At 44.4% G+C, this 26,476-nt stretch overlaps 2 protein-coding genes across 3 annotated transcripts; one reads left to right on the forward strand and one right to left on the reverse strand.

The window, feature by feature from the left end:
* The first annotated feature begins 373 nt into the window (after nucleotides 1-373).
* Nucleotides 374-13,049, forward strand: tasorb (transcription activation suppressor b). Of its 2 annotated transcripts, none has more exons than XM_034589941.1 (22): nucleotides 374-913; nucleotides 2,320-2,465; nucleotides 2,664-2,756; nucleotides 2,869-2,941; nucleotides 3,360-3,451; nucleotides 3,533-3,667; nucleotides 3,785-3,909; nucleotides 4,030-4,061; nucleotides 4,178-4,283; nucleotides 5,003-5,106; nucleotides 5,300-5,409; nucleotides 5,822-5,894; nucleotides 6,021-6,095; nucleotides 6,283-7,164; nucleotides 7,795-8,105; nucleotides 8,216-9,172; nucleotides 9,710-9,832; nucleotides 10,112-10,271; nucleotides 10,363-10,471; nucleotides 10,587-10,765; nucleotides 10,937-11,071; nucleotides 11,275-13,049. In XM_034589941.1, exons 1-22 carry the CDS (start codon nucleotides 610-612, stop codon nucleotides 12,510-12,512), a joined length of 5,562 nt encoding a protein of 1,853 aa, XP_034445832.1. In that variant the 5' UTR covers nucleotides 374-609; the 3' UTR covers nucleotides 12,513-13,049. The 2 variants fall into 2 exon arrangements, with proteins under 2 accessions (XP_034445832.1, XP_034445833.1); XM_034589942.1 differs by having other exon boundaries at nucleotides 377-913; nucleotides 11,278-13,049.
* An 8,552-nt stretch (nucleotides 13,050-21,601) lies between these two features.
* On the reverse strand, nucleotides 21,602-24,523 carry LOC117764599 (amphoterin-induced protein 3-like). Its single transcript, XM_034590513.1, has 3 exons — nucleotides 24,485-24,523; nucleotides 24,217-24,263; nucleotides 21,602-23,604 (listed from the first exon to the last, which is right to left on the reverse strand). Exon 3 carries the CDS (start codon nucleotides 23,554-23,556, stop codon nucleotides 22,168-22,170), a length of 1,389 nt encoding a protein of 462 aa, XP_034446404.1. The 5' UTR covers nucleotides 23,557-23,604; nucleotides 24,217-24,263; nucleotides 24,485-24,523; the 3' UTR covers nucleotides 21,602-22,167.
* Between the last annotated feature and the right edge of the window lie 1,953 nt (nucleotides 24,524-26,476).

Genomic DNA, 26,476 nt, shown 5'->3' on the forward strand with positions numbered 1-26,476 from the left:
CCAGTATCCAACTTTTTTTACAATGCAGGATTCGTTTCTGTCTGTTTGTCTTCACCTAGTGGTAGACTGGAGTATTACACGAGTGGAATTTGCATCTCCCTACCTTCCCTAGGATTTTATATTTCACAATGTGACTGTAACTTGTCAGCTACTTGTCATCTGAGTAACATGGGCCTCAAGGTAGAGTTATACAAATAGAGGTGATACATATAGAATAAGATGTCGACATGTATAGTACTTGTGCAAAATAAGGGCAGTCAGAGCAGGATTTAAACAGCTGGCTGCATCATGCATGTTATTCTATCATGATGTAGTAGAATAGTTTGAACTTCCTCTACATGTGATGTCATGGCTGTTGGCACCAGGCACCACATGGTCATAATAACCCACCACACTTCTCCAGTTGTCGCAGTACCCGTCTGGGCCGCTGGGTGGCGCGGATTCTCTAGTATGTAAACATAGTGACGGCAGCGTTTTGCAGTGGTGGAGAAGAACGTGTACGTCATTTTCACAATGGCGGAGGCTGGGTGAGGAGGATAGTGTGTGTGTGAAGCGGCGCTGCGATCGTTGGTGCTACATCGCCCGCAAGACGTGCACGGTGCCCCGAAAATGGCCCTGAACCCCAGCGCGGCGGGGAGGAAGGACCCGGAACGCGCCGGGGCCGCCGGGCTCCACCCGGACGGCGGCGAGCCCCAGAAGAATTCAACCGCCACCTCGGCCCCGGCCAACCAAAATGGCGATCAGGCTGGATGTGGAGACGTTGTAATGCCCGAGCAAGAAGCCCCTGAGCGGCGGAGGAGCGCGCCGACGGACGCCCGGAGCTTCAGCGGCTCTCCCTCGCCGGGCCCGCGACCGAGCGAGGAGCTGCCACGGAGGAATTTCCAAATCCCGAGGAAGGCGAGAGAACGGAAAGGTGGTGCCCATATCGCTGCTCTCCTCAACAGAGCCCGTACTGTCTGTTCATAATTCTGCTGCTGCATGTTGCTAACCTGTTAGCTAGCTGGCCCCCAGTGTTGCTTTATTAGATTCCAGAGCCAACGTCCAGCGGTGTTTTGAGCCCGGGATTAGATTAGCGTCATGCGGGTGGAGCTCAGGGGACAGTGTTGCTGTGATGTAGCGGGAGTAGATCCAGCCAGACATGGGGGGGGGCTCATGTCCCCAAGTGACCAGGTGAAAGCTCACATTATCAGGTTCCTCCACCTCCTCACTGGACCGGGATCGGGCCGAGCTGCTGCCGGAGGAAGGAGTTGTGCAGCAGCCATCACCTGACAACATGTGTGGGTGTCATTGACCTCAGTGAAGGGCATGGATTCCTCCACAACACGTGCCTGTAGAACACGGTTTCACTGTACCACGACATGTTTAATGCAAACTAAACTTACAGCTGTCCACCACCTGTCCCTGCCCGATGTCACAGGCATCAAGAGAGCCCCTCACCTCAGCATCCCACAATGCACTTCTCTCCGCTGCCTCCTCCACTGACTCTCAGAGAGGTAGAAGTACCATCAGCAAAGTGCCCCGTTGAATAGCAGCTGTCACAAACCTTGCTTTGCCACATCAGTTGCAGATGTCGCCTCCAAAAAAGCCCGACACCACTTCCCCATTCACTATAAGGTTGAGATGAGATGGGGAGGACAGTGTGTGGGCAACAGTGTGTAAACCTGTAACGTGTGAGACAGACCTGGCTGTGTGTCTCCGGTCTGTCACCTGAGAGGTTTACTCTGTGCTGCACGACAGCTCGAGGCTGACAACGCCACATCCAGGTGTCCGATAGGGATGGTTCACTTTGCATGCGATTTGATTGAGACAATAACACCTCATGTAAATAAAGGCACATGAGAGGCTCGGTCACATGGGCAGAGGTTTGTTGTTGTGAGGGGTTCCTGGTCCCTGTTGTCCATCAGAGTTTTTACACTCTTTATAACTTTCTGCTGCTGTGATGATCCGGCTTTAGCCAGATAAGAAACAAGTTGAACATCAGTTGACACTGGTTCTTTGCAGCTATACTGCGCTGTAAAGACGGTGAATTCAGCCCAGCTCCCATCACTTCCTCTTGCACCTCATAGTTTTTTCCTACAAAATCATAAAACTCAATTGTTGAGCTGAAACACAGAACATGTGTGTCCTCTTTCTCTGCCAGAGAAAGAACCATATATTATAAGCTTGATATCTTATCACAAGATCACCTTATAAATGAGAGAAGAGTGTTATTATTTGCCTGATGCTGTGGCCGGCTCCTGCTGGTAAACTTGAACATGCACACATGCCACATTTCTTTGATACAGATGCTAACCCACTGATCTCCCTCCCTCTTCGCAGGCTTGTACAATTTTCTGCGGCCTGACAGTCGGGAGTTCGAGGACCTCGTGAAGATTCTATCCTCGTTTTACTTGGACTCATCGTCACGAGCAACCTTCTCCTACTCCAAGGCCAGGCTCGTCTACAATGAACTGCTGGAGAAGGAGGTGGGTCGTTGTCTCCCTGTACCCCTCAATGTCAACACGAGCATTTCAGCCGCTCCCTCTTTCTATTCATGTAAAGTGTTTTCAGCTTGAGGTCTTCCAAGTTGCGTAGTCTACTAGAGTCATGCATACAAGTGCTTAGACCTTGTGAGCTTCAGACTTGCTGTGTCTCATTGACTTTCTATGCTCATCGTGTGCCAGTTCATCGAGAAGCGGCGAGAGATGAAGCAGGAGGGTCGGACGGAACAAGAATTGACTGAGTCGTACTGCTTCCTGTTTCCAGACAAAGCAAAGGTTAGTCCGTATGCAAAACTGTTCTCTTGTACTTAAAAGATGATGGACAAGTTACACAACATACATTTTATATACTGGATAGTGAGCTCTGTGTGTTCTCTGGCTTGTTTAGCTCCATTGGATCTGCGAGAAGGGTCTGGCTGTTGGACACTCCAAGATTACTACACTTGGAAATCCGTCAGTGGGTGAGTAGGTTTCTTGAATGTTGCTGCTGGAGACCCTGAATAGAAGTAGATGGAAGTGATAATACTTTGAGTATTTCCTGCCTCATTCGTTTCCGCACCTGAAGATGTTAAGTTAGTATTTTCAACTGATGAAACTGGCTGATCAACAGCCGGAAATGTCTCTGGCCAACTGTAAGAAATAAACAGTATATCTTCACTGTCTCGTTACAATATAAACAACCCTTTAACAGTAATCAACATATACTGTTATGGTTTGAGTTTTAGAGCGTGAACATGCAGTGGTGTCCTAAGACCACTTTCCTTTTCAAGTGAATGGGAAATGGTCTCAGGCTTCACAGGACCTCACTGTGTATTTTTAATGGAGTTTAACGATCATGGTGCTTTTCCTCTAGTCTTATCTCTTATCTTGTCATTGTAGGTGTTTATCTCTCCAAATATTCCGATTTATTACAAATCAACCCTTTTGAAGTGGGCTCATCTGGAGACATGGTCCTTTTTAAAGTCATGAGGGTACGTCTGCCGTTTTCATTATGTAAACATGTTTTACATTCTTGTGGGACTTGAAGACAACCCGTGTGTCTTGTCTCTTAGGGCCGAATAAAGCACATCCATGAGAACATGCCTAAGAATGCAATGGAGCCCACACCCAAGTTTGACTGTAACTTGTCGAAAAGTGCCAACAGGGTAACATCTCTGCTGTCCTACAGGGCCTTTGAGCTCACGCAGGTAAGCGCTGCTTCTATTTCATTTGCATATTATATGTACTGTGTGTGTATTTTATAAAAGCTATGATTTGTTTGTTTTTGATGACTCTCTCTCTCTCTCCCTCTCTCTGTGTTTTAGCAATATTTTTATGAGTTTGCATTTGATGAGATCAAGGCTCGACCGCGGCACGTGTGCCCCTACGCTGTGGTTTCCTTTAAGTACATAGGCAAAGAGGCTGCTGCGACTCCTATGACTGCACACAGGTACATGCTCCTGCAGGAAATGATGAAACGCTCAAGCGGTTGAGAGCCTGGCAAGACGTGAGCCACATCTTAACTGTGTTCTGTGTTTATAAACAGGCTTTTTCTTTCTCTCCTTGACAGGTTTAACACGATTTCCCCCGAAGGAAGTAAAGGTAAAACATTTTTTCTTGTGTCAAACCAGCAGTAGTTACGAGTTATGAAATAGCTATGAAAAGTATTGAGCCATGCTTCCTCTGACCTTTGACATTTTCTGTCGACGCTCTTGCAGGGAAGAACTGCTACACCGTGTGGAGTGGTCCACTACTGAACAAGGGCCAGGAGTTATTCCCAATCTGTTTACGATCGTCTTCGCGCCCCTACCTTCCTTTCAAACTGTGAGTAAACATTGAAACCGTTTTCAGACATGACCTCCGGGTAAAATCCGGGGGAATTGGCTACGGAGTTTACCCAGAGTTTGCCTTTCACACATGCACAACACAAGGGGAAGGTTTTCTGCACAGGCACGTTCACAACAGCATCAAATCCTCTGCGTTATTCAGGTGAGAGGTGGAGCAGCTGGATGCAGCAGACAGAGACATGAATTTATGTGTGTGCCACGGCTTTTTCACCGGGAGATATTTGTTTTCTTTTTGTTATTTTCAATTTTGGGTCTGTCGCACTCCCCCCCCCTCGCAGTGAAGCCAGCGGAGGAGGATCCCCTGCTCTGTCCACACATCGACTTTATCTGGATTTCTTTGGACTTTAAACTAGGAGGTCAGGCGGATAAAGTCCGTAGAAACTGCGGAGCGTCTCATTCGGACATTTGCGTTCACACACGCACCTCCTCCAGAAACAAGGACCTGCAGAGTCCGGTGCATGTCTGAAAGCAGCTTTACTGTCTCACATCATTCTTTGCACCTCTAGAAAACATCCCCCTAGAATTTCTCTGTTAATCATTAGACACCTCTTACCTCAAAAGACTTATGGGCTGAACTATAACACTACATTTATCTCGTTGCGCTGAGAAGGGAAGAATAGAAAGCACTCATATATAATACAGACAAGTTTTTTTTCAGGAATTGATTATGACATATCTCTGTGTGCTCTGCTGCAGGCCTGAGAAGCTGGAGATGAATCGGGGCATGCAGCTAGAGCAGGTGAAGCGAAAGATTCCCTCTGTGCTCTTTTCTTGGGATACCTACAGAGCATCACGGGAAGGTCAGTCCAGACCACACGTCTATATCTATAATTAATGGTAGAAAAGTGCCCAGGGCATCTGGACGGTAGTGCATTACTTGAAATTCAATTTCTAAAGCATTTCTAGATAAAAAGTTTGCAGTATTTCAGCTAAAACTGAGCACAGAGAATCTAACAAGATTCTAATTTACTGTTGTCTGTTATTTGTCTGCAGTAATGAAGTGTGGGATGGCCTGCAGCCTGTTTGAGGTGGTGGATGGAAAAGGCAAACCGACCAGCGGCACCCTGGCAGCGCTGGTCAACAAACTGGAGAGAGACAGGATGGTGAGTCACTCATTACCTGTGATCTACCAGTTTATCATACATGAAACTCCTAAAAATACAGAAACAGTTCATGTCCTGAATTCAAAATTGCAGGATGTCCAGTATCCCAGCAAAAAAAACTATTTTGATACTTCTCTCTCAGAAAAGGACAGAATAATAATCATGTTTCTAATATTTATCATACCTTTTATCATTTTGTATGATTAAAAAGTTGTTTTTATGCTTTTGTAGGAAAAATATGAAGTGAAAACAGCAAACCTTCATACTGCTTTTTGTCATAGTAGATATTTAAAGAAGCTGAAAATGTCATACACAAGAACACCAACCTGTCAAACATTACACTGACATTCTGATCGCTCACACAATGATACACCTGGTGTTTCTGACTGAAGTGTCTAATCTCCTTACTTAGGTGCTGGTGATGTCCTTGTTTGACCGGGGCTTCCTCTTCCTGCTCTCTTCAGCTCAGATGCTTGAGTCCAAAGGTACTTAAGTGTTTTTTTTTTTTTATCCTTTACTTTCATGATTCTCTGTCGTGTCAGCCAAACACCTACTTGTTGCCTTCAGTGAGAGATCAGCTTCAAAGGAAACTTGCTGTTTGTTTTTTCTAGAGCGGTGGGGGCGGACTGAGAAAAACCTGCAGGCATTATTCATCTTTCAGGAGTCGAGGACGGTTGTTAAATATTGTAAGTATTATTCTCCCTCCTTTTTCTGACCAAGCTTCATTTCCGAAATCTGCATGAAACGGAAACCAGTTCCTCACATCTTCCCACTGAAACATGAGCTGCTGTTATGACTTTTATTAAGCACCTGTCTCTAAACACCTATTATGCAGTTGGATACCTTGACACTGACACGTGTCCTTCATTTCAGCATCCAGACTGTTTGAGCCAGATCCGCTGACGGTGGAGTCTAAGCCTGCCAACCTGTCCTCCACGGAGCCCTTCATCCCCGCTCTACACTACTCGCTGTTCAAGCTGCGGCCAAACCCAGGCAAGGACCTTAGCTCCGGGGTGGAGCGGCAGGCCACCGATTACCTAACACGCATTGATTCAGGTACGGTGCGGCCGTTCATCCTGCCCGACTACAAATACAACGTGGACGATCGAACCAGCCCGCTTCCGGTGCCCAGACCCAAATTCAACATGGATGCCGTGCTTCGTTCTTACGTGCACAACCCTGCCAACTATATGTTACCCCTGAACAAGGCAAAGGACATCATGGAAAGAATACGAAACCCTGTACCCGTACCCGTGCCTGTACCTGTACCTGTCCCTGTCCCTGTACCCGTATCCATACCCACACCCACACCCACACCTGTTCAAGCCCCAGTGGAATACAGCCCCGTCTCTGACTGGGGCGGCTCGGACAGGGGCTCGGACAGGGCAGAGAGACCCCCGGAGAGGCCAGCCCAGGAGAAACCACCACCAGACAGCAGCAGCAGCAGCAGACGGCGGCCTGGGTTGGCCAATTCAAACGGAGCCCAGTTGCAGCACAAGCCCCACGTTGACTCTCAGCCTCAGCCCCAGAGGTTACGGTTGTCCCAGAATGAGTACGACAAACACAAGATGAAGCAGCTGCTCAAACTGATTCAGCTTCATAAGAAAGCACTAATAAAGGATCCTGAGAAGGAAAAGGAAGAGGACGGGCCCTGGGACGCCAACAGTTTGAAGAGGAAGTTTGAGGGAGATGAGAGTGGAGGCATAAACAAACACCAACGAACAGATCCGCTGAGCAACGGGGAGCCCAGTCAAGGTGAGGGGGGCTGCAGGGGTTTGTGTAACTTGATTTTAACATAGACACATGTGGGTGCAGAACAGGGAGATCAGGCACACTGGTGTCTGAGGAGCTGTGGGCACTGGCCAGGTGCTCCCAGTTAACTTAATGGCACCAAATCCAGCTCATAAAGGAGCTCGAAGACAGAACGGGACGCACAAGTCCACGGCTCTGGGGTTGTCACAAAAGTGTAATGTAATCTTTGGTTATTAAGAATTTCCTCCTTCTTCTTTCTTTGAAATAATGATTATTGCATTAGTTCCACAACACTGATTAGTTTCAGTAATTCAGTTACACAAAAAAAAACACTGCTGCCCATTGGCACTATTTCAATAAGCCTGCTGCATTAGCTTACACCACAGTAAAATTACTTGTTTACTTGATTTTAAACACTTTGGTGTCAAGGTGGTTGCATTTTTATTGCCTATCCAAGCAACTGCAGTACATTAGAAGCTCCATTTAGGGGTTGTGTCAGTCTGCACCTCGAGCAGTATTACTCTGTTTTCAAATGAACTGTAATGCATAACTGCCTTTGTACCTTGTAACAGGAAATCGTGGCTTTGCTTTTAAGAGTTAAACGCATCAAATTAATTGTTTGTGTCCTACCAGGCGTCCAGGCCGGTGAGATGGGAGATGAAGGTGGACACGGTGACAATCTGACAGCTGTAATGGAAAGCATGGGCCTCTATGACACTGACCTGAGGGCCCGTGGCAACACCAACACCTCAGCGGTCAACGAGACCCAGCGCCTCCTCAAGATCCTGCTGGCCACTCTCAACAAAGCCGTGGCTCAGGGTTCAGTGTCGGTGCAGGTCAACCACGGTGAACCGTCGACAGGTTCGGGCAGCGGGGAGCCTTCTATCCCTGACCCAGAGTTTAGGAAACAACTTGAGCCAGCATTGCAAACAAACTACACAGAGGTGAGATGTTAACAGCTGATTCTAGGACTGTTGTTTTGGAATATTTAATATTTATATTTAATACGTGTATAGACCTGAAAATAACCAATGCTGGTGTTTTCTCTGCCCAGGAGGACATGGACTGTAGCCCTGGTAGTCCATTCAGTGCAGGCTCCCCGCTAGAGCAAGCACACACCTCAGATAACCCGACCTGGGTTCTCCCCGTTAATGAAGGTACCTCGAAGCAGCCAGTTAACTCAGACCTCTCCCCTTTTCCTGGGCCGAAGCCTGAGCCTGAGCCGGAGGCTGTGAGAGCGGCAGACATTCAGCCAGAGCTGAAGACGCCTGCAGTTGTGGAAGTAAAAAAGGCGGCTGCAGGGACCACGTTACCAGTTGTAGAGGAGGTTTCCTTCAGGCCCTCCATCAGCCTGGACACCATCCTCAACCAGGAAATTCATAGTCTCACTTCTGCCATTAAGAACATTATGCAGACTAACCACATCTGCTATACCTCGCAGCTACCACCACGGTTGGTTCCACGTGGCTGCTGGTTGCCCAACAGCTGCTTCTCAGACTTTATCGTGCCCTTCGTCTCCCCAGTCCCCACTCAGGGACACGTCAAAGCACTATGTGAGATGATGGACAAGTTGATCCCAGCCCCACCTGCTCCCTCGAATGTCACTTCTCCACCTCCCCCAGTGACAACGTCTAATCTTACAACACCACCCCCTGCCCCAATCCGGACTTCCAAAACTAAAGCAGAGCCCCCCCTGTCAAAGAGCACCCCCTCCTCCCAGAGTGATAAAATTGGCTCTATCAAAGAACCTGCATCCACAAAGGCTAAAACAGAAGTTGCATCAACAGAATTGGCGGGAGAAGTCTATTCTCCCGCTCTAACCACGACAGACTCTCCAGACGCCAACTCCCAAAACCCAAGCCTGCTTGCTGGCAGCCTCATCGGTCAGCTGAAGCCCGAGGTTTTCAGCAGTCTGGTGGAGATCTTTAAGGACGTCACGAAGAACACGGTGAAATTCTACATCCACTCTGGCGACGAGGGGGAGGAGAGCACTGTGTGCAAGGAAATAAAGGTAAAGGTTTAAATGATGTCTTTAAATTGCTTGTTTCACCCGGTCAAACATGCAGAGATATTAACATTTATGCATAATACAGAAATCTTCATTTGTGAAACATAAAATGGGAATTTTATTTGACAAATGACCTAAGCTTTTATTAGATCGTGAAAATGACTCCTCATTTTCTGTGGATACAGTTGTTTAAACATGACTTTAAACCATTTGCTGCCCATTAACCATGCATGCATTTTATTTCTTATTCTTATCTACAAATGTGTTCAGGATCATGTTTTCTTTTTAGTATTCCAGGCAATGAGCCTTCCCATTATTCTGCGGTATTACATTTCACTTGCGTAAACAAGTGAACACGCAGATCGACACTGGGGAAATGTGAAAGGCCACACTAGCTCCTCTCTGTCACTATGTGTTCAGTGTCTCGGGGCTCTGCGCTCTCTGCATCTGTCAGTCAGTCAGCACTTGTACGTGTAAGAGAGGAGGACATGTTCATCTGTCTGTCTCTAACAATTACATCTCTCCTGTCTGGCACGAAAGGAGTACTTGAAAAGTCTTGGCAACAGCGAGTGCAGCCCGCAAACGTTTCTGGAAAACAGCGGCAGTTTAGACAAGCTCCTCATCATCATTCAGAACGAGGACATCGCTGCGCACGTGCACAAGGTAGGAAGACCTCCTGTCCCCCTCTTCATTGTACATCACCTTCTCTTCAGTCTGTAATGCAGATGACTTGGCACCCGCAGACCTTGGCAGTTATCCCATAAAAATTTAATTTTTTGTATTCAATTTTTACGTCTGCCCCAGGGTATTGTCCTGTTTGCTATGTTTAATTTGTTTACAGCATTATGTGCATGTTGTGTCAGGGTGTATATAAAACATGAAACGCAAGTTCAACTGAATAATAAAGGAACATAAAACTAATACAAGCTTTTCACCCTTTAGATCCCGGCCCTGGTGTCTTTGAAGAAGTTGCCTTCAGTGAGTTTCGCTGGAGTGGACACTCTGGATGATGTCAAGAATCACACTTACAATGAGCTCTTCGTGTCTGGAGGCTTTATGGTGTCCGACGAGTTTGTCCTAAACCCCGACCTTATCACGCAGGGTAGGTTTTACTTTTCTTCGCGGGAGCCGTGCCAGTTCGTGGAAAATTAACCGGATGATACTTGAGAGCTTACGTTGTGTGTTTTCTCCAGATCGTTTGCAGGGGCTGCTGAAGTTCTTGGAAGAGCAGAGCTCCCCTGAACACCCCTGGCAGTGGAAGGTGCACTGCAAGTCCCAGAAGAAGCTAAAAGAGCTGGGGAGGTCAGTATCTCTGCAGATTTCCCAGAATTATCCCATGAAAATGATTCTAGGCCATATTCGGGTGTGAAGAATCATTGCTACACTGTCTGAATCTACTTTTGTGCTTCTCTTAAAGGTTAAACACTAATGCCATGGGGCTTCTGAACCTCCTGACAGCTTATCAGAAGAAGCACCTAGTGGAGTTCCTCCCTTATCACGAGTGTGACACTCAGTCGCGTCAGGCTCCTGATCTGGAATGTCTGATCAAACTCCAAGCGCAGCACACACAGCAACGGCACCTTATCTTCCTCACAGGTATCTTCATCCTTATCATTTCATCTGACACTAGCAAAAGAAAATGTGTGTTGGTGTTGAGATGGTTGAGTGAGATGTCTTTTCCCCACATGCATTCTGGTTGAATAGATTATATACATGATTATATATATACGATATTAAAGTATTTCTTGTTGTTATGTGTTTTTACAGAGAGGCCATTTGAGATGTTCCTGCAGTTCTCGAGAAATGGAATGGTGATTGCGAGCATTGATGATGTAATGAGCGGTTTCCACAGTCTGATTGGCTCCATCAATCAGAATGAGCTTCCGACGCCGCCCTCTACTGGTGGGTATCATCAGCAGCAGCACTTAACACAAAACACTGGATTTCATGACATTTCGCTGTAGTGTAATTGCTTTGCTGAATTGCCTTCTGTCCTATACAGTTAGCAGCAGAGTTTTTCTAACACAAAGCTGTTAATGCATCTGCTGATAATGCATTTCTTTCTGCTTTTCCCTCTCTCTCTCCGCCAACTCCTGCTCTGGCAGTAGTGAACGATGAGTGTGTGGAGGAGGAGGACATGTCATTAGACTCTGATGATGGTGATGAGCCACCCACTATAGCCGATTCTGCAGAGCAGAACCAGGAAGGAGAGAAGAAACTGCAGCCGCCGCCACCAAATATGGAGGAGTTTCGTCCTCCCCTCCCAGACCAGCAGGTCACGCCTGAGAGAACTCCGACGTTGTCTGAGTACAGCGCTCTCAAAACTGCTATCTCTCAGTTCAAAGCCACCAACCAGATAGGTATAGGCCCTTCAGACATTGGCAGCTTGTCACCAGGAGGTTTTCCTGTGAATCCCCACCAGAGCTTCCTGTGTCCCTCAGCCTCGTGGTCATCCTACACTGGCTCTTCAAGCTACGCGGCCTCCCCAGCCTATCCAGCCTCACCCTGCAGCAGCACCCAGGAACAGGAGTATCGCACGCCAGCCACAGCTCCTGCCACTGTCCCAACTCCCCCTGTCATGGCCACAGCAGGACCTCTTGCCAACCTGGCGTCCCTCCCCATGGAGGTCAGACCTCCCCCTCCACCTCACCTCATGATGCTTGGTCACACATACGGCTCGGATACTGGCGGGGCCGGGGTGACTGGGAACTCTCCACACACCACCTCCATCCCTTACACAGAACATAGTGACACAACGCAGCCTGTTTACATTGCTGGCATTCCTAAAAATGCTAGTGGGACTCCCTCACAACATGACAGGACAGTCAGTGGACCTGGGGAGGGAGTGTGGGGCACTGCAGGGACTAGCACTTGCGAGAGTGGCAGTTCCCAGGGTGTGGTCACATCGAGACTGTTGGACCCCAGTGGGCTCCCTAAGAGCGGGGAAGCCCTTGGAGGCAGCACCCCTGGTAGTCAAGGGAACAGGACTCACGTGAATTGCACTGCCAACCTCGGATCATCTGTGGGCATTCCCACGGTGGCCACCAGGGGGGGGTCAGTAGTCAGACCTAAGCTGCCTCCACATCCAATGTGTGCTCTTGGCTACGGGAGTATAGGTGGCATCCCGGGACAGATGGACCCTGGGCCTATGCGGGGTGCAATGGGTCCTGGCTCTTTAGGGAGCTATCGAGGGAGAGGAATCCCACCAGGACTTTGGACTCGTCCAGGACGAGGACATGATCGGGGGGGCGGTCCCTGCTCTTGGGGTTACCCAGCAGGCAGGGGTGGGACACAGGATTACTACTCGGACTACACATACTCTCACAATTATGCCCCTGAATAGACAATCAACATGACCAGAGGGGTCAACACAAACACCATACTCCAGAGACTTATAGAGCTGGCTGAATGTATATATTTCCTTGTCATAAACACGATGATTTAAATCCGTAAATAAGGCTCCTGGTTTTCTACATCTAATAAAAATTGATACAGGCAGTGCCGAGTGTCCTACTGTCGTGTAAACTGTACGTACACTCTTTCCATGTGAGCTATTTGAGACCCTGTTCAGACCACTATATTTATATTTGCCAACAAATGTTAATGGCCTTCCAACTTCTTCTGAATTTATCATATTTTTTTTTTCTGTTTGTCCCAGTTTTGAAGCGGTTTGTGAACATGGGGAAAGGCTGATATTTTTTTAAGGAAAAAAAAAACCTGGTGAATTAAATTTCACTTTTGCTGTTGGTTTTCTTTTTTTTTATTTGACATATTTGGTTGTCCAAAAAATCTATTAAAATAAAGCATTTCAAATCTCGATTGTGTGACAGGTTTGATGACAGTGTCAAGCAAACCTATTAAAAATATAAATTGCAGCTGTCTTCCTGTCCTTTCACTCAAACTCCACATTTTATCTCTGCTGCCTACAATCTGTATGAAGATGGATTGCATCACCTAAAATGGCAGTAAAACAGGGAATATGGAAAACAAAACATGCAGTACATAAACTGAGGGAATTAAAATATTGTCACATTTATCAACAGGTCATATTTGATCAGCTGTTTAGGTGCACATAGTAAAAACCACAAGTCTGAAAAAGTAGATTTAAAAACAGGATATTAAATACTGAAGAAAAGCTCATTTTCTGGTCGTGACAGCAGGCACCGCACTCTGCAGTGGAAATCTGTTAAATGTATTTCCTGCAGCAGTGCACGGTTGCGTGTAGAGAGCAGTTAGGAGGGAACGCGACACTTATAACCATTCAAAACTCCACGCTGAGTGCCACTGGCCCTCCGACTGTACCACTGTTGAGAGAATCATTAGGCGGGTTGATGTCCCCTCTGTGGTGGTCTGTCGTTTTGTTTCATTATCCCATTGGAGGTTCTGGGGGGAGGGAAACACCAGATGGCGCCACTTCCTCTTGATTTGGAAAATAGGTTAACACTAATCTCCAGAGCCTCCCATCCAGTTGTGCAGTAGTTTTTCCATGGTGACTGAAAATATGTTTCCCCATTAAATCAATTGTAGCTAAGACCCATCACGCAAACCCTGATTTATATGGGAGAGGTTTATCGAGCAAGAACGTTTTATTCTAGAAACACCAAACACTGCAGAAATGAATATACCCCCAGAAGCCGACATCCACAAATACTGTGTGGGCAGCTCCACTACTGCAGTTTTCCTGGTTGTGTGTTATAAATCCTCAAAAGTATTAATATGATACAAATAAAAAATTTAAAATACAGAGTAAACATACCCTGATTAATGTGTATATTCTTAATATTGTGTAAAATGTTCTTAATAATTGCCAATATTTGGACTTTGGATTTCACTCTATTTTATACTTATTCTCCATTACAATTATTTTACAATGTAGTTAATTTACGAATCAAGATTTAGCACAAAAACATACAAAAAGGTTGTAAAGTTGGATGCTTTGTTTTAGACTTCACCACCAAAAACCAAATCAAATGTCGAGTCGACTGATGAATTAGTCAGTTAACAGAAAATTAATTAACTCCTCAGATAAGTCAGTTAGTTGGACACAAGCATTGTGATGGAGTTGCTTTGGGCTTTTGGTATTTTTTTAAATTTCTACAAACAAAACAAACTATCGATTAAAAGTCGGAATGCAATTAAATTAACAATGAAAAAAGAAAACAATATAAAATAATGTGGTTCTACCTCAGTCAGGTGCAGCATGCAAATGCAAAATCAACAATAGTTTTAGTTGCTTTCTGCCCTATGATTAGTGCAGTAGTGCAGTGTGACAAAGTAAATTTACTCGATGTTGCACTATTATGATGTACACATTTGAAGTACTTCTACTCTAACACTACTACTTTATAATATTTATGGTTCCACCTCAGTCAAGTGCACAATCAACAATAGTTTGTCAATAAAATGACACATCGGTTTCATTCATGTACTTTTATTTTTAATATTTTAAGTACATTTTCCTGATGATATTATTATGAATATATAGCTACGGATAAATAAAAAGTACCGGAGTTTACAAGAGAACGTGTGACCTGATCTGTTCTGGGTCATGTGGGGGCAGCGGGAAACGAGCTGTAAACACAACATGGACGTTTCACCTCACAAGCTAACGAGGCTAACCTGTTAGCACAGACACACACAGACACACACAGCAGACACCTGAGGAATGTAAGTCTGATTCTTTAAATCTCCTCAAGCTGTTTTCCTCCTCCTCTAACTCCTGAGCTAAACACGTGTCTCTTTAATGTTCCCCTTAATGTTCACCAGCTAGCTTAGCTGCCATGTTTGTCAGCTAGCAGGAGCTAAGGGAAGCCAAGCAGGTGACTGAGGCTGAACTAAAGAAACAACCTCAGGGTCAGAGATGATTATCTGTGGATTCATTTAACATCACTGCTGCACTTCAGAGGCAGATACTGTGAATTCACTCCACTATCTTAACCAGAGTTACATGTATTTCCATCCGGATGAGCTTACAGATCACCACATTGGCTTCACTGAGTGTCTAAGTTATCAGAGACAAACTCAAAATGATGCTTTTTAAAAATTGAAATGAAACTGAAACTGAAGAAGTTAAATTATTCAGTATTTCTCCTAAAAGTGAACTTATTTAGGTCGAAACGTCAAAACCTCAACCAGCTGCAACAGAAGAGTGCTGCTCATTGTGGGCTGTGGTATGTTCAGTACATTTTATTGATTAATGGAGAAATGTTGACTTGTAATGTTTTATTTTTAAATTTAACGGTACACTTAAATTAGCAATGAAAGAACTCCTCATCATGTAGAAACACATTTATACAATGTTTCTTTACTTATGTACTAATCTGTCTGTCTGGGTGAGTTTAGCTAATTTCCTCACTAATTAATTTAATGATTAAAGCACTACATAAAATGTTATTATTTCCAGTATGGTTTGGATGTGAAAAAGCAACATGTACCTAAAGCTGTTAATGTAAATGGTCTGTATTTATATAGCGCTTTAATCTTGAAGACCACTCAAAGAGCTTTAAAGTACAGTTTATTGCCATTCAGCCATTCACCCATTCACACACACATTCATACAATGCATCAATGGGCAGCACTTTTTCCATGAGAAAACTGCAGCTGAGTAAAAAGCTCAACACATCCCTATGAAATGTAGTGAGAGGTGAAAAGTAACATAATATATATCGATGTGCTTGCTTGATTAATGGAGCTGAATACTTTTTTCACATGGTCATTTGACTCTCATCTGTTAAAACAGAATCAAATTTCACCGGACTAGAGCATAAAAGGGGGGAAGTAATATCCAGGTCAGGACAAAACATGTCCACTTTGTGTTGATCAAATTGGATCAGTGAGCTGTGCAGTTCTCTGGGTTTAGCTTTTAGCCGATGACGTCGCAGGATGTGCAGGGCTTTGGGCCAGAATGTAACGTAGCCCTGCTGTGAGTGTAACTGAGTATCGCTTCTCCTGTTAACGGCATCAGCCTCTCACGTTACGGAAATCCTCCAGTTTCAACTGTTTATTTTTCAGTTCGCAGGCGATGAGAAAATGGTTTGACCAGAGAAACGTATTAAGCTCGTGCAGAAGCAGAACGTTGTGTGGTTAGACCATAGACTGTATATGAGGGTCAGACACATACAATAATGGAGGTGGCAAAAGGACATATTCCAGTGATGTTCTAAACCAGTCACCTGTATTTCTACTGATGTTAGAAACAAAAGCAACATTGTGAGACTATAACCAGAGATCCAGCCACGCAGGCAGCAGCAGTGCACTGAGCCAAATATTAAGTGCTTATCATTACAGAGCAATCTCACTAATTACCACTGAATACAAAGAAAAGCTGAGAGTGGTGGGAATTGTATTAGTTTTGAACGTGATGGATCATAATTGGAATAAAAAATTTGACGATGATGCTAAATGAAAAGTCTGAGTTATTATATTTCATCCTGAGGAGAACATGGAAGTGTCTACTTAATTTCGTAGCAATCTATCCAACAGTATTCGAGACATTTAACTCAAAAGCCCATGACTACCTCAGGGGTGCTTGGGGAAAAACAGGGGTCACCAAATTGAGTAGGTTTCGTCCTGTACGGAAATTCATTTGATCTAACAGTTGTTGACATATTTCAGTCTGGTACCAAGCGGCAGGCCGACCTTTTGTCATCCCCAGAGCTATGTCACAAGCATAGCTGGAAAAATAGTATCATAAAGTACATTATTGAGACACTAGAAGCCATTGTAGATAATACACCCATACCGCCTGTGACAGTAAATATCTTTTTTTTTTTTTTTAATGGAAACAATAAAGCCATATTTCATCCAAGTTCATTGTTGTAGTTTTAGTGGACAAGTATGACAGACAATAACAAGGGAGGCAGCATTACAACACAACACAATAAAGCCGCTGGAAGACAGAAGCCGAACAGTAAGGAAGAATAAAAAGACAAGAGGATGTTGTAGAAATGTGCTCACGAGCAACTTAACCGAAAAATACTTAATGTTGTTGTGCTCCTCAGATCTTATAATATTTAACTACATTCTACTCACTGAAGCAAAAAATGCCCCCAGAGAGACACAGAGGCTGCATCTATTGACTGAGATCAAGGTGCGTCACCGCATATTCGCATTGATGCACCCTTATTACTCATTTGTTTGTTAGCAGTAAGATGTGATCTTTACGTTTGATTAATGAGCCGTTCATGTGCAACGTTCCCCACAGTGATCTGACTGAGACCACGGCCCTGTTGCTCATCCAGCTGCTTTGGAAGCAGCGAACATGGCCTGCGTTCACATGCAGCGGCGAGGTATGATAAACAGCTTGTTGTCTGGTGTGCAGCAGTCCACATTCATTTTAATCTTTTTTTGGGAAGCAACCAGCCCACCTCCTAAAAAAGATCTACAGTGTAGTATTGCTGTGGTGGCCTGTTCTGAAACGAGAGCTCTGTGTGTTTCCCAGGCACATATTTCCAAGTGTCCAATTAGAATGAAATAAGGGTTTTAGTCAATGTGGTGACACTGGGCCTCCACTGAGGTTGCGTACGTGGGTGTCACAGCGTCTGAAAGATGTGTATGTGTCTGACACAGCTGGATGCCTCCACTCCTGCCTGATGACTGTTTTGACAGTTCAGTAATAGCCCCTGTTGACAGTCTAGGCAGCCCTCCGCGAGTGAAAGCAATTCAACTCGTGCTATTTAGAGTGAAACTCCCCTTTCGCAGTAATTAGATTCTTGAATAAGATGATTCTGAATCCCTGGGAGCCTTGCTGAACTAAGGGAAACAATTAATCTGAAAAAGGAAGTACATACTTTAATTGAGGCTTGATGGAGTGTTTTGCTTCAGAGCGGAGCATCTTTTCAAGTATCAAGCGATCATTCCTTTACATCTGGGTGTCTTTCCCCCCGGTCGGTTCAGGCTAATTTGCAGGAAGCAGAATGAGTGAGTCATTCCGGCTTGCACCTCTCTGCGTAGACTAGAAATGCTGATGTTTTTTTTAAAGTGCAATTAGTTGAATTATCTGTGAATTTGTAAACATCAGACGGAACTACTCTGTAACTTGTTTGAACTAATTCAAAACCAACCAGTTAGCATATTGCTGTGTATCTAAATAACATATTGACATCTGCCAGGCAAGCTTCCGTGTCACGATTATCACACTTCTCCATTTCTATTTCAATCTATTAGCTTAGTTTACTCATTGAGAGTATGAGTATGGGTCCCGTCATCTCGCACCTTTGACGTCATTTGGAGCCAGAGTCTAAGCAGAAGTGATTGTGCGGAGCCGCGGTATCAAGGTTGCGCCAAATCACCAATCACGAGTCTCAGCTCTCGGTCAAGGTCTTTCACCCGTTATATGGTCTTTTAAACTGTGCTTATAGACTGTAAATTCAGAATTTACGCAGTCGGCCAGGATAGTTTTAATTTAACATGTTTTCCACACATTTGAACAAAACTTTGGAATAAATGTACATATGAAACAGAGGCGACCTGCGATGGTGTACCCTGCCTCTCGCCCAATGTCAGCTGAGATTGGCTCCGGCTCCCCCATAACCATTAAAGGATAAGTGGTATAGAAATGGGATGGAATGATGAAACGGGATATTTTAATGATCCTTGTTTTTAGCCACATAAATCTGTGTGTCAACTCCCTCTTCATGTTTCAAATGAGCGGGAATATGTGTAACAATTTGATGGAGCAAAAGTAATCATTTACAGTGTTATTTTAGGCCTCTTTGTTTCCCTAAATGCGCTGCTGAGGCCTCCCATTAGTGTCCCAAGGTTAAAATATAATATATAAAATACCAAATGGCACCACTATCTGCACTCATCCTAGCTGATGTGCTACCTACACTGCAGTTAAATCCCAAATCAGCAGTGTGCTTATATAACTGGGGTCACCTGTGGCCCCTCTGTGAAACAAAGAGCCCTTTGTGAAATGCTCACATCATGTCCTCATTGTTTTAACTCATCTGCTAATCATATCAGAAACAATAAATCCCCACCCAGCTGCGTGTGCTGTGTTAGGGAGAGGGACCAGATTAGAGGGATTTAAAAACAATGAAATTGACAAAGCACCTGGTTTTTATCCTCGTGGTAATCTCCTAAAACCTAACCCGAACTCATCACACCATGTAATGTCTCTAGTACTCTGTCTCTGAAAACATCAGGTCACGACTCTGATTCAAGATGTTACATCACGCGGGAGCACAGCAGCACTTTACATAACCCTTGTTCAGGAATTGAAATGTTGTTCACCATTTTGAAAACAATGTAAACTTAGCCGAATATGAAAATTAACTGGCAGGGTGATTAAACAGAGTGGTGCATTACAGCGCGGTTCTCTCTTAGTCGGATTTTGTTTAATCCCCTCAGAGTTTAACAGTGATGAAAATCGGTGCTGTCAAAGAGCTGGTCTGTCCCAGTTACTTGCACGGTTGCCCATTTGTAGATTTCCTCGTTGTTTGGCTGTGAATTTACATTCAAATTGCACAACTTATATTCTGCTTGATGTTTTAAAGGGAGCCAAGTTTTAATTAAAGATTTCGAAATAACGAAAGGCCCCTCCGCACATGACATGCTTTCCTTTGTTAGAAGTGCGATTACTGACAACATCGCTTTGACATTATATGAAGGATTACATCTAATCCTATTCAATCTCAATGCAATCCTTAGTCCCAGCCACTGTGTGCATTAAGATTAAACTACAATATAGATGCTTGGACTTTGAGGAATTGATTTGTTTCTTGTGAGGCTACTGTTTGTGTCATCAGGTTTGGAACATCCCTTCTTCCCCGACCACTCATCTTTCATGTCATTGACTCAATGTTCACGTACAGTATGTTCTTTCGTGGCAGTGCATGCTAGTCCTTCTTAAGCATCTCTGTTGTCGCAGTGAGCAATTCTGTCGTTTGAAGCACGTTACACTCAATGAAATAATATATAGCTGCAAGCAGCGATTTCTGGTATAAAACGCTAAACAGAAGGAGCTCAATTGACCAAAATGAAAGCCACTGGCAGCAGCGAACAGGTTTCAGGCTTCACAAAGTCATTTCAAATACCTTAATTCTGTTATAAAGGAAGAATAAAAACAGTCGCACACTTATTTCATCATCACAAAGCCCACAGCACTTCGATAATTGCGCACTAAAAGTTCCGCCATTTGTTCCCCTTCATTGGATTTGAACGATACTAGGTGTGTAGGTTCAGGAAATGGTGCTGGATGTCTCCAGTGATTTAATAGTTTTAGCGGATATATGATAGGCCAAACCATCATACACAAATCAATATTGCCCCAAGATCTTCTTCACAAATTTGGTCTGTCCACCAGGTTTTGAAGTATACATTTTTTAGCGCCCCCTATAAACCATTCTTGCTTTGCTTTGGTAGGCCTGTTCCCAAAGACAGACTGAAGAGAAAAATTGATGATATTTTGACAAAATGTTAAAGAGTTAAATCCATTGGGAGGTTTATTGGTCAATATCTTAAAAACTATTAACCAGAAGCCACATTTTTCGTGAAGTGATGATCTAATGAAAATGTGGCAGCAGTTTACTGGTTTAAGATGAGATCCTAAAAATGTGCTACAAAAAATGGCAAAGAAAATCCATCATGGCAGACTTCACTGTCCGAGACGTTTTCTGTTGAAAATATTGATTTGCAGTTCTATCAGAATTCAAGTCAGTTGGACTTAAGGTGTGTGGGAAGTGGCCTTTCTAATATGGCACTTTTGAGCCGTAATCACAGCGACCCACTTTCTGACTGACTTGGAGCATATTTCTCAGGGACACACATGCACATCATTCCCAGTTATTGGACTAAGATTTGTGTTTCTTCTGGATGACAATTTTAGCCAGTTCGGCATAATACTTCACCAGCTACTAATTGACACAAAAACAATAAGGTTCTGCCCCCTCAGGGCTTGAACCATAACAAATCTATACAAAGTAAGAGCCACCAGGGGGTTTGCGTCAGTGCTGCTTGAAGTATTTGTCACTTCAGTTTAAATTTCTTGGTGTGTTCGTTCCGCAGTGTTCAAAGTGCCCCGCTGTGTTTGATCAGAGAGATGCCGTCTTTGAAGAGCAGTCCAATTGCTGTGTGTTTCTGGTTTGTTGACACTCACTGATTTCTGTTCTTCATTGTTTGCCAAAAAAGCCGAGCCAAGATAAAGCGTCATTGTTTTTCGCTGTCAGATTAATGCAACAGGTTTGTGCGAGATATGTATATGTATGATGGATCACGGCAGGATGCCCCTCTGTTTTCTGCTAGATAAGATTTTTGAAAGTTCGCTAAAAGCTATAGCTTCCACACAGACACGTTCATATGGCATTTCTTTTGTATCTTAATTCCTCTTTTTTATATGATACTGGATCATGATTTTTGCCAAAGTAAAACTGCCTTCAAAACAAAAACTACTTCACAAGAGCCGGCAAGTGATCTAAAGGGATTGATCACTTTATTAGGAAAACAGGGAAGAAATGTTTTCAGGAGTTTCCTACAATGTTGAAGCTGTATATCTTTTGAGATATGGTCTACTGCAGTGCAACTAATTAGACAGCACTGAAAGTCATCCAAGATAAATCGACTGAACTTACTTCTTCCGGCCCATTACAGTCATAACCTTAATGCATTTTCCGGAGCTTTTAATCCTTGTTAAACACTTTCTGTGAAAAATGAGCCAGATTCATCCACTGATCCCGCGAGAAATACGTCCCCGCCCCATTGTACCTGAGCTCACAGAAGTTATTAACAGATTTTTAGGGCTGACAATGGCTCCCCTCTGATTTAGCGGTGTCAGTTCACTGAGGGTAATAAAGCAAAGTTGAAACTTTCATTTCGTCTTCCGAGCTCGATGACAGAGAAGAGCAGAATTGGAACAGGAGATATTGCTTTCTTTTCTTTACTTCATTAACATTCAGTTCTTATAACATCTCAACACTAATTCCTGAGGATTGTCCCAAAGTCTTCTCTCTCGTCTCCTTCCAAAAATTAATTGGCAAGAAAATCTACCCTGTTCAGAATCAGCTCTCGGGTGTCCATTCTGTTCCTTCTTCACTTAGCATAGGCTCCAAGAACGCTACATGCTTATTAGTTTGGATTTTGGAATGGTCTCCTGTGGAGTGGGAGAAAACAGATGATAGGGTGCTGGGGTCATAGGTTGCAATTGGGATTACTGGAGGTTTGGGCTGTTTACAGCAGCTGCAGCGACATGGAGTCAGGTAGAGGTATATGAGGATGAAGAACATGGTCACCACACAGCCCAGCAGTGTCGTGTAGCCAGTGTTGAATGTCTCTCCCGCAGGCAGCCGCACCGTAACATTCACCTCACGAGTTGCATTCAGTTCCTGTTTAATATCCACAGCTGTGCACACGTACAGTCCTGAGTCATTGACCTTGGCTGCTTGGATCTCCAAGGTACCATTAGGAAACAAGCTAATTAGCGTGTCATTTATGCTGGTCTGGGTGATGTACCCCTTGCTGGGGGACAGCCATGTAAATGAGAGGTTTGTACTATCTCTATCCAGGGATGTTTGGCAGTCTAGACGCACCGTGTCTCCATCTGAAACCAACACATGGGAGAGGAGCACGGTCACAGGCTGCGACACGGCCTTCTCCACAGTGCAGTTGTGGAAGAAGCGGTTGGGTTGCAGGAACCGGATAGATGCTCGTTGGTCCCCGTAGATGGAGCAGGTGTGCTCATCCGTAAAGTCCCTCAGTGAGTCATAACCCCTCAGATTCCAGTGCCAGAAGACACTGTACATAGAGCAGTCACAGATCAGAGAGTTGTTGTGGAGATAAAGCCCCCGCTGCACCAGCCCGGGCAAAGCTTTGACATCCTCCCAGGGCAAATGGCTCATTCGGTTGGACGAGAGGTCCAGCATGGTCAGGAAAGGATGAGTGTGGTCTTGGATTGAGAAGAACGGGAAGTGTGTGATCTGGTTTAAGCTGAAGTAGACCTTCTTTAAGCTGCTCAGACCGATCAGTGTGCTGCCCTCCACCTGAGTGATTTTATTATTGAAGAGCAGGAGCTCCTCCAGCCTCCACAGCCCCTGGAAGTAGTGCTGCTCCACCACATGCAGCTTGTTGGAGGATAGGTCAATGTGCCTAAGGCCGGAGGCATTGTGAAACACCCCTTGGCCCAGGATACTGAGCTGATTGTGGGCCAATCGGAGGTTCTCCAGTCGAGGCATTTTTTTGAAGCTGCCCGGACCCAGCCAGGACAGATGGTTGTGGCTGAGGTCGAGGGTGACGGAGAAAGAGGGCAGGGACCGAGGGAGCTTGGCCAGACCGCTGGAGCTACAGCTCACTGTGTCAGATAGACAAAGGCAAATGGAGGGGCAGGTCTCCTCAGAGACGTGGAGGAGACAGAGCAGCATCAGCAGAGGTCCTGGATACAGTCCAGAGGTCATGTTTCTGGAAGTGGAATCCTTCAAGGTTTCTGCTCCGTTAAGCTCTCCCTGGTTAGATAACAATCAAATGAGAAACCGCATTATATATTAAAAAGATCCACCTGTTCAGCTGACCTACAAGATGACTATGAGGTTAATACACACATGAAGCTTTATGGCAAGAGATGAAAAATCCCTCAGTGTAGAAGCCACAAATCCTCTTTTTTTTTAATCTTCAATGTTTCTATTTGTTTTTTGATTCACAAAGAAATAATAACACTTTTTTCTGGGTATTGTAATCATTGAAGGGTTACAGCGTTTATTTTCACTGTCTGTTATTCTACAGATTTTTGTTCTTGTTTATTTAATCAATCATTTGGTTTGTATTGGTTTGTATATTCTCAGAAACGGTATAAAACATTCTCCCAAAGCCTGGAAATGTCTTGTTCTATGCGACAGACAATCCTAAACCTATATGAAGATGCCAAAAACAAAGCTTATATTCATATGAGAAGCTTGAACCAGGGACTCTATTTTTCTTTTATCTTAATAATTAACATAATTTCCCAACAATCAACCAGTTGTTTAACACTGTTGCTGTGAGTTAAATCAGTGTCCACTAAAAAGGAAACATTCGAACACACGATGAAACCTTGGTGTTTAAAATGGTAAATACTTCACCTTTTAAAAGGATGTTTTCTCTCAGTTGACATCAGACGATTTAAAGCCTAAATGAATTTGAAAGCATATAGAGGGGAAAAGTTCATACCACTTCCAGACAAGTGAAAGTTAATCCTATTCTCCCCTCTAGAAAACGGAAAAAAGAGGCAAAAAGAGGAGAGAACTCTTCCAAACCCCGAATCCAAAGTAAACTGATTAGCAACAACATAAGATTCTGTCCCATGCCTTTCCTCTTTCCCGAAGTTGCAGCCGATCAATGAATACTCACAACATTGCTGCCTAATCCTTATCTGCTCCTCGGAACAATGCTCTCGCTTTCCTTCCGAGCCAAGTTTAAGGTCCCCCTACCAGCTTTCTCCTCATCCCAAATGAGAGTGCCGCTCAACAAACATGCTGCAGTGCTTTGCAGTGTATAACAAATAGCACAGAGCTCACTTAATCTCCAACAATCCCCTCCTCCCTCTCTGTGTCATTTAGAGACCAGCCTTGTGTCTCTCTCTCGCATCATTAAGTAATGATACTGGTGGCTTGCTTTCACTCTCTATCTCACTCTCAGCGATATCAGTTTCCCCCACAATACTCTATTAATAAGCTATACCATTACATTTTTAGTATTCAGCGCACTAACAGTTTGTATTACATAGCAGCTTTCCTCATGAATTTTACATTTGTTATCCTGTAACCTTACACTAGTAATCCCAGAGGACTGAAATTTAGCTTTGTCTACTGTAGTTCTGTTATTGTTTCATGTGTGTGTGTGTGTGTGTGTTTGTGTGATTCTGTGTGGATGTCATCCTTGTAAATACCCTTGTTTTTGTGAATTTTGAATCTGACGAATCCCGTCCTCCCGTTTCTCATGTCTCTGTGAAGTTTGAAGGCGTCTTTGTTGAAAGTCTTTCTCGCTCGGAAGTTGTCCTTTTACCCGTGTACCTCTTTACATTGTTGTTTCTATTTTTGTGGCTTTGAGTGGATGGCTGTTGCATGCTACACTTGCAAATGCTCACACACACACACATTGACACAATTTCTTCCTCTCAATGCCTTGTGCAAGCACATCCCCGGCTTTCTTCCTGAGCCCCGACGTCCCTGCTTCCCCTCAGCTGTTGGGCTGACTGGATATATGCTGTCCATGCTGCTTGGTCATGGTGGTCCTGACAGCTCTGATTTCTGTCACAGTGAATTAGCTTTGCCTCCCAGCAGCCACCTCCTCACCGTGAACACCCCCCCTCCCTCCTTCCTCCTTATAAGTGCTTGGGGCTTTGACTGACTCCCACTCCCTCGCTCACTCATTCATTCATTCTGCAGAGACACATAGCCGATTCTCCTTTGATTCGGGGGTTCGCTGGATGGGGGTAGCGTCGCGAAAAAGGTGGGCTGATGGGAGCGGATGTGTAGTTGACAGGAAGGTGGATGAAGGAAACCGAAGCTGGATGTTAGGTGTGAGGCTTCAGTTGAAAATTGTTTTTAAGAGTAGGATTAAGGGTAAGAACGGCAGTTTGACGTATTTGTGTTGAAATGAACAAACAATCACCGTCTTTGGCTTTGTGGCATTACACACAATCTTGTCCCAAGGCTAGTCATCAGCTTGGCTGGAATATATAAGAAATACATACGCCCACACATGTACGAGACATGTTAGAGAGGGAATCTAAACAGGCTCTCCTTGAAGGTGTTATGTGTATATGATCTTATATCCTGGCTCAAATAGCCTAACAATAATTTGTCTATTTGTCCTGCAAATTGAATTTTGTCCCACTCCAAAGAAGATCTCTGGCCTGATATAAATATTCATCCTTCATCGTTCGTTTTAAGGTATTGTGTAACACTCCCGTTCGTTGAATTGGCTGTTCCACTCATGTATGTAGTAATAAGTCCTTAATTGTAAACGGCTCAAATAGGCCCTATAAACCAGTATGTTCATCTGCATAAGCTTGTAATGATTCATGGTTTGGTGCGCTCAGATAAATACGAGGCATCTAAATAAGGTGCATTATTGTGCCAGCATGATTTCACTGGCTGCATTTGTTTTTAGCTACAGTATAATTGTGCGGGGAATATGTTCTTCTCCTCGAGCAGCCCTTGTTTTTGCTGCTGTTGACATAACCTGTGAATTTCAGTGGCTCATTATTTTCAGTATTGACTTCCATCTCGTGCAGGATCCGTCATTTTCGAGTGCAATCAATTGTCATTGTCCTCTGAGATGAGTTCAATCAAAGGATGAGCACAGACAAACGAGACGGAGAGACGGACGAGTTTCTGT

Source organism: Hippoglossus hippoglossus, chromosome 7, assembly GCF_009819705.1.
Source record: "Hippoglossus hippoglossus isolate fHipHip1 chromosome 7, fHipHip1.pri, whole genome shotgun sequence".
In the NCBI taxonomy this organism is placed as follows: domain Eukaryota; kingdom Metazoa; phylum Chordata; class Actinopteri; order Pleuronectiformes; family Pleuronectidae; genus Hippoglossus; species Hippoglossus hippoglossus.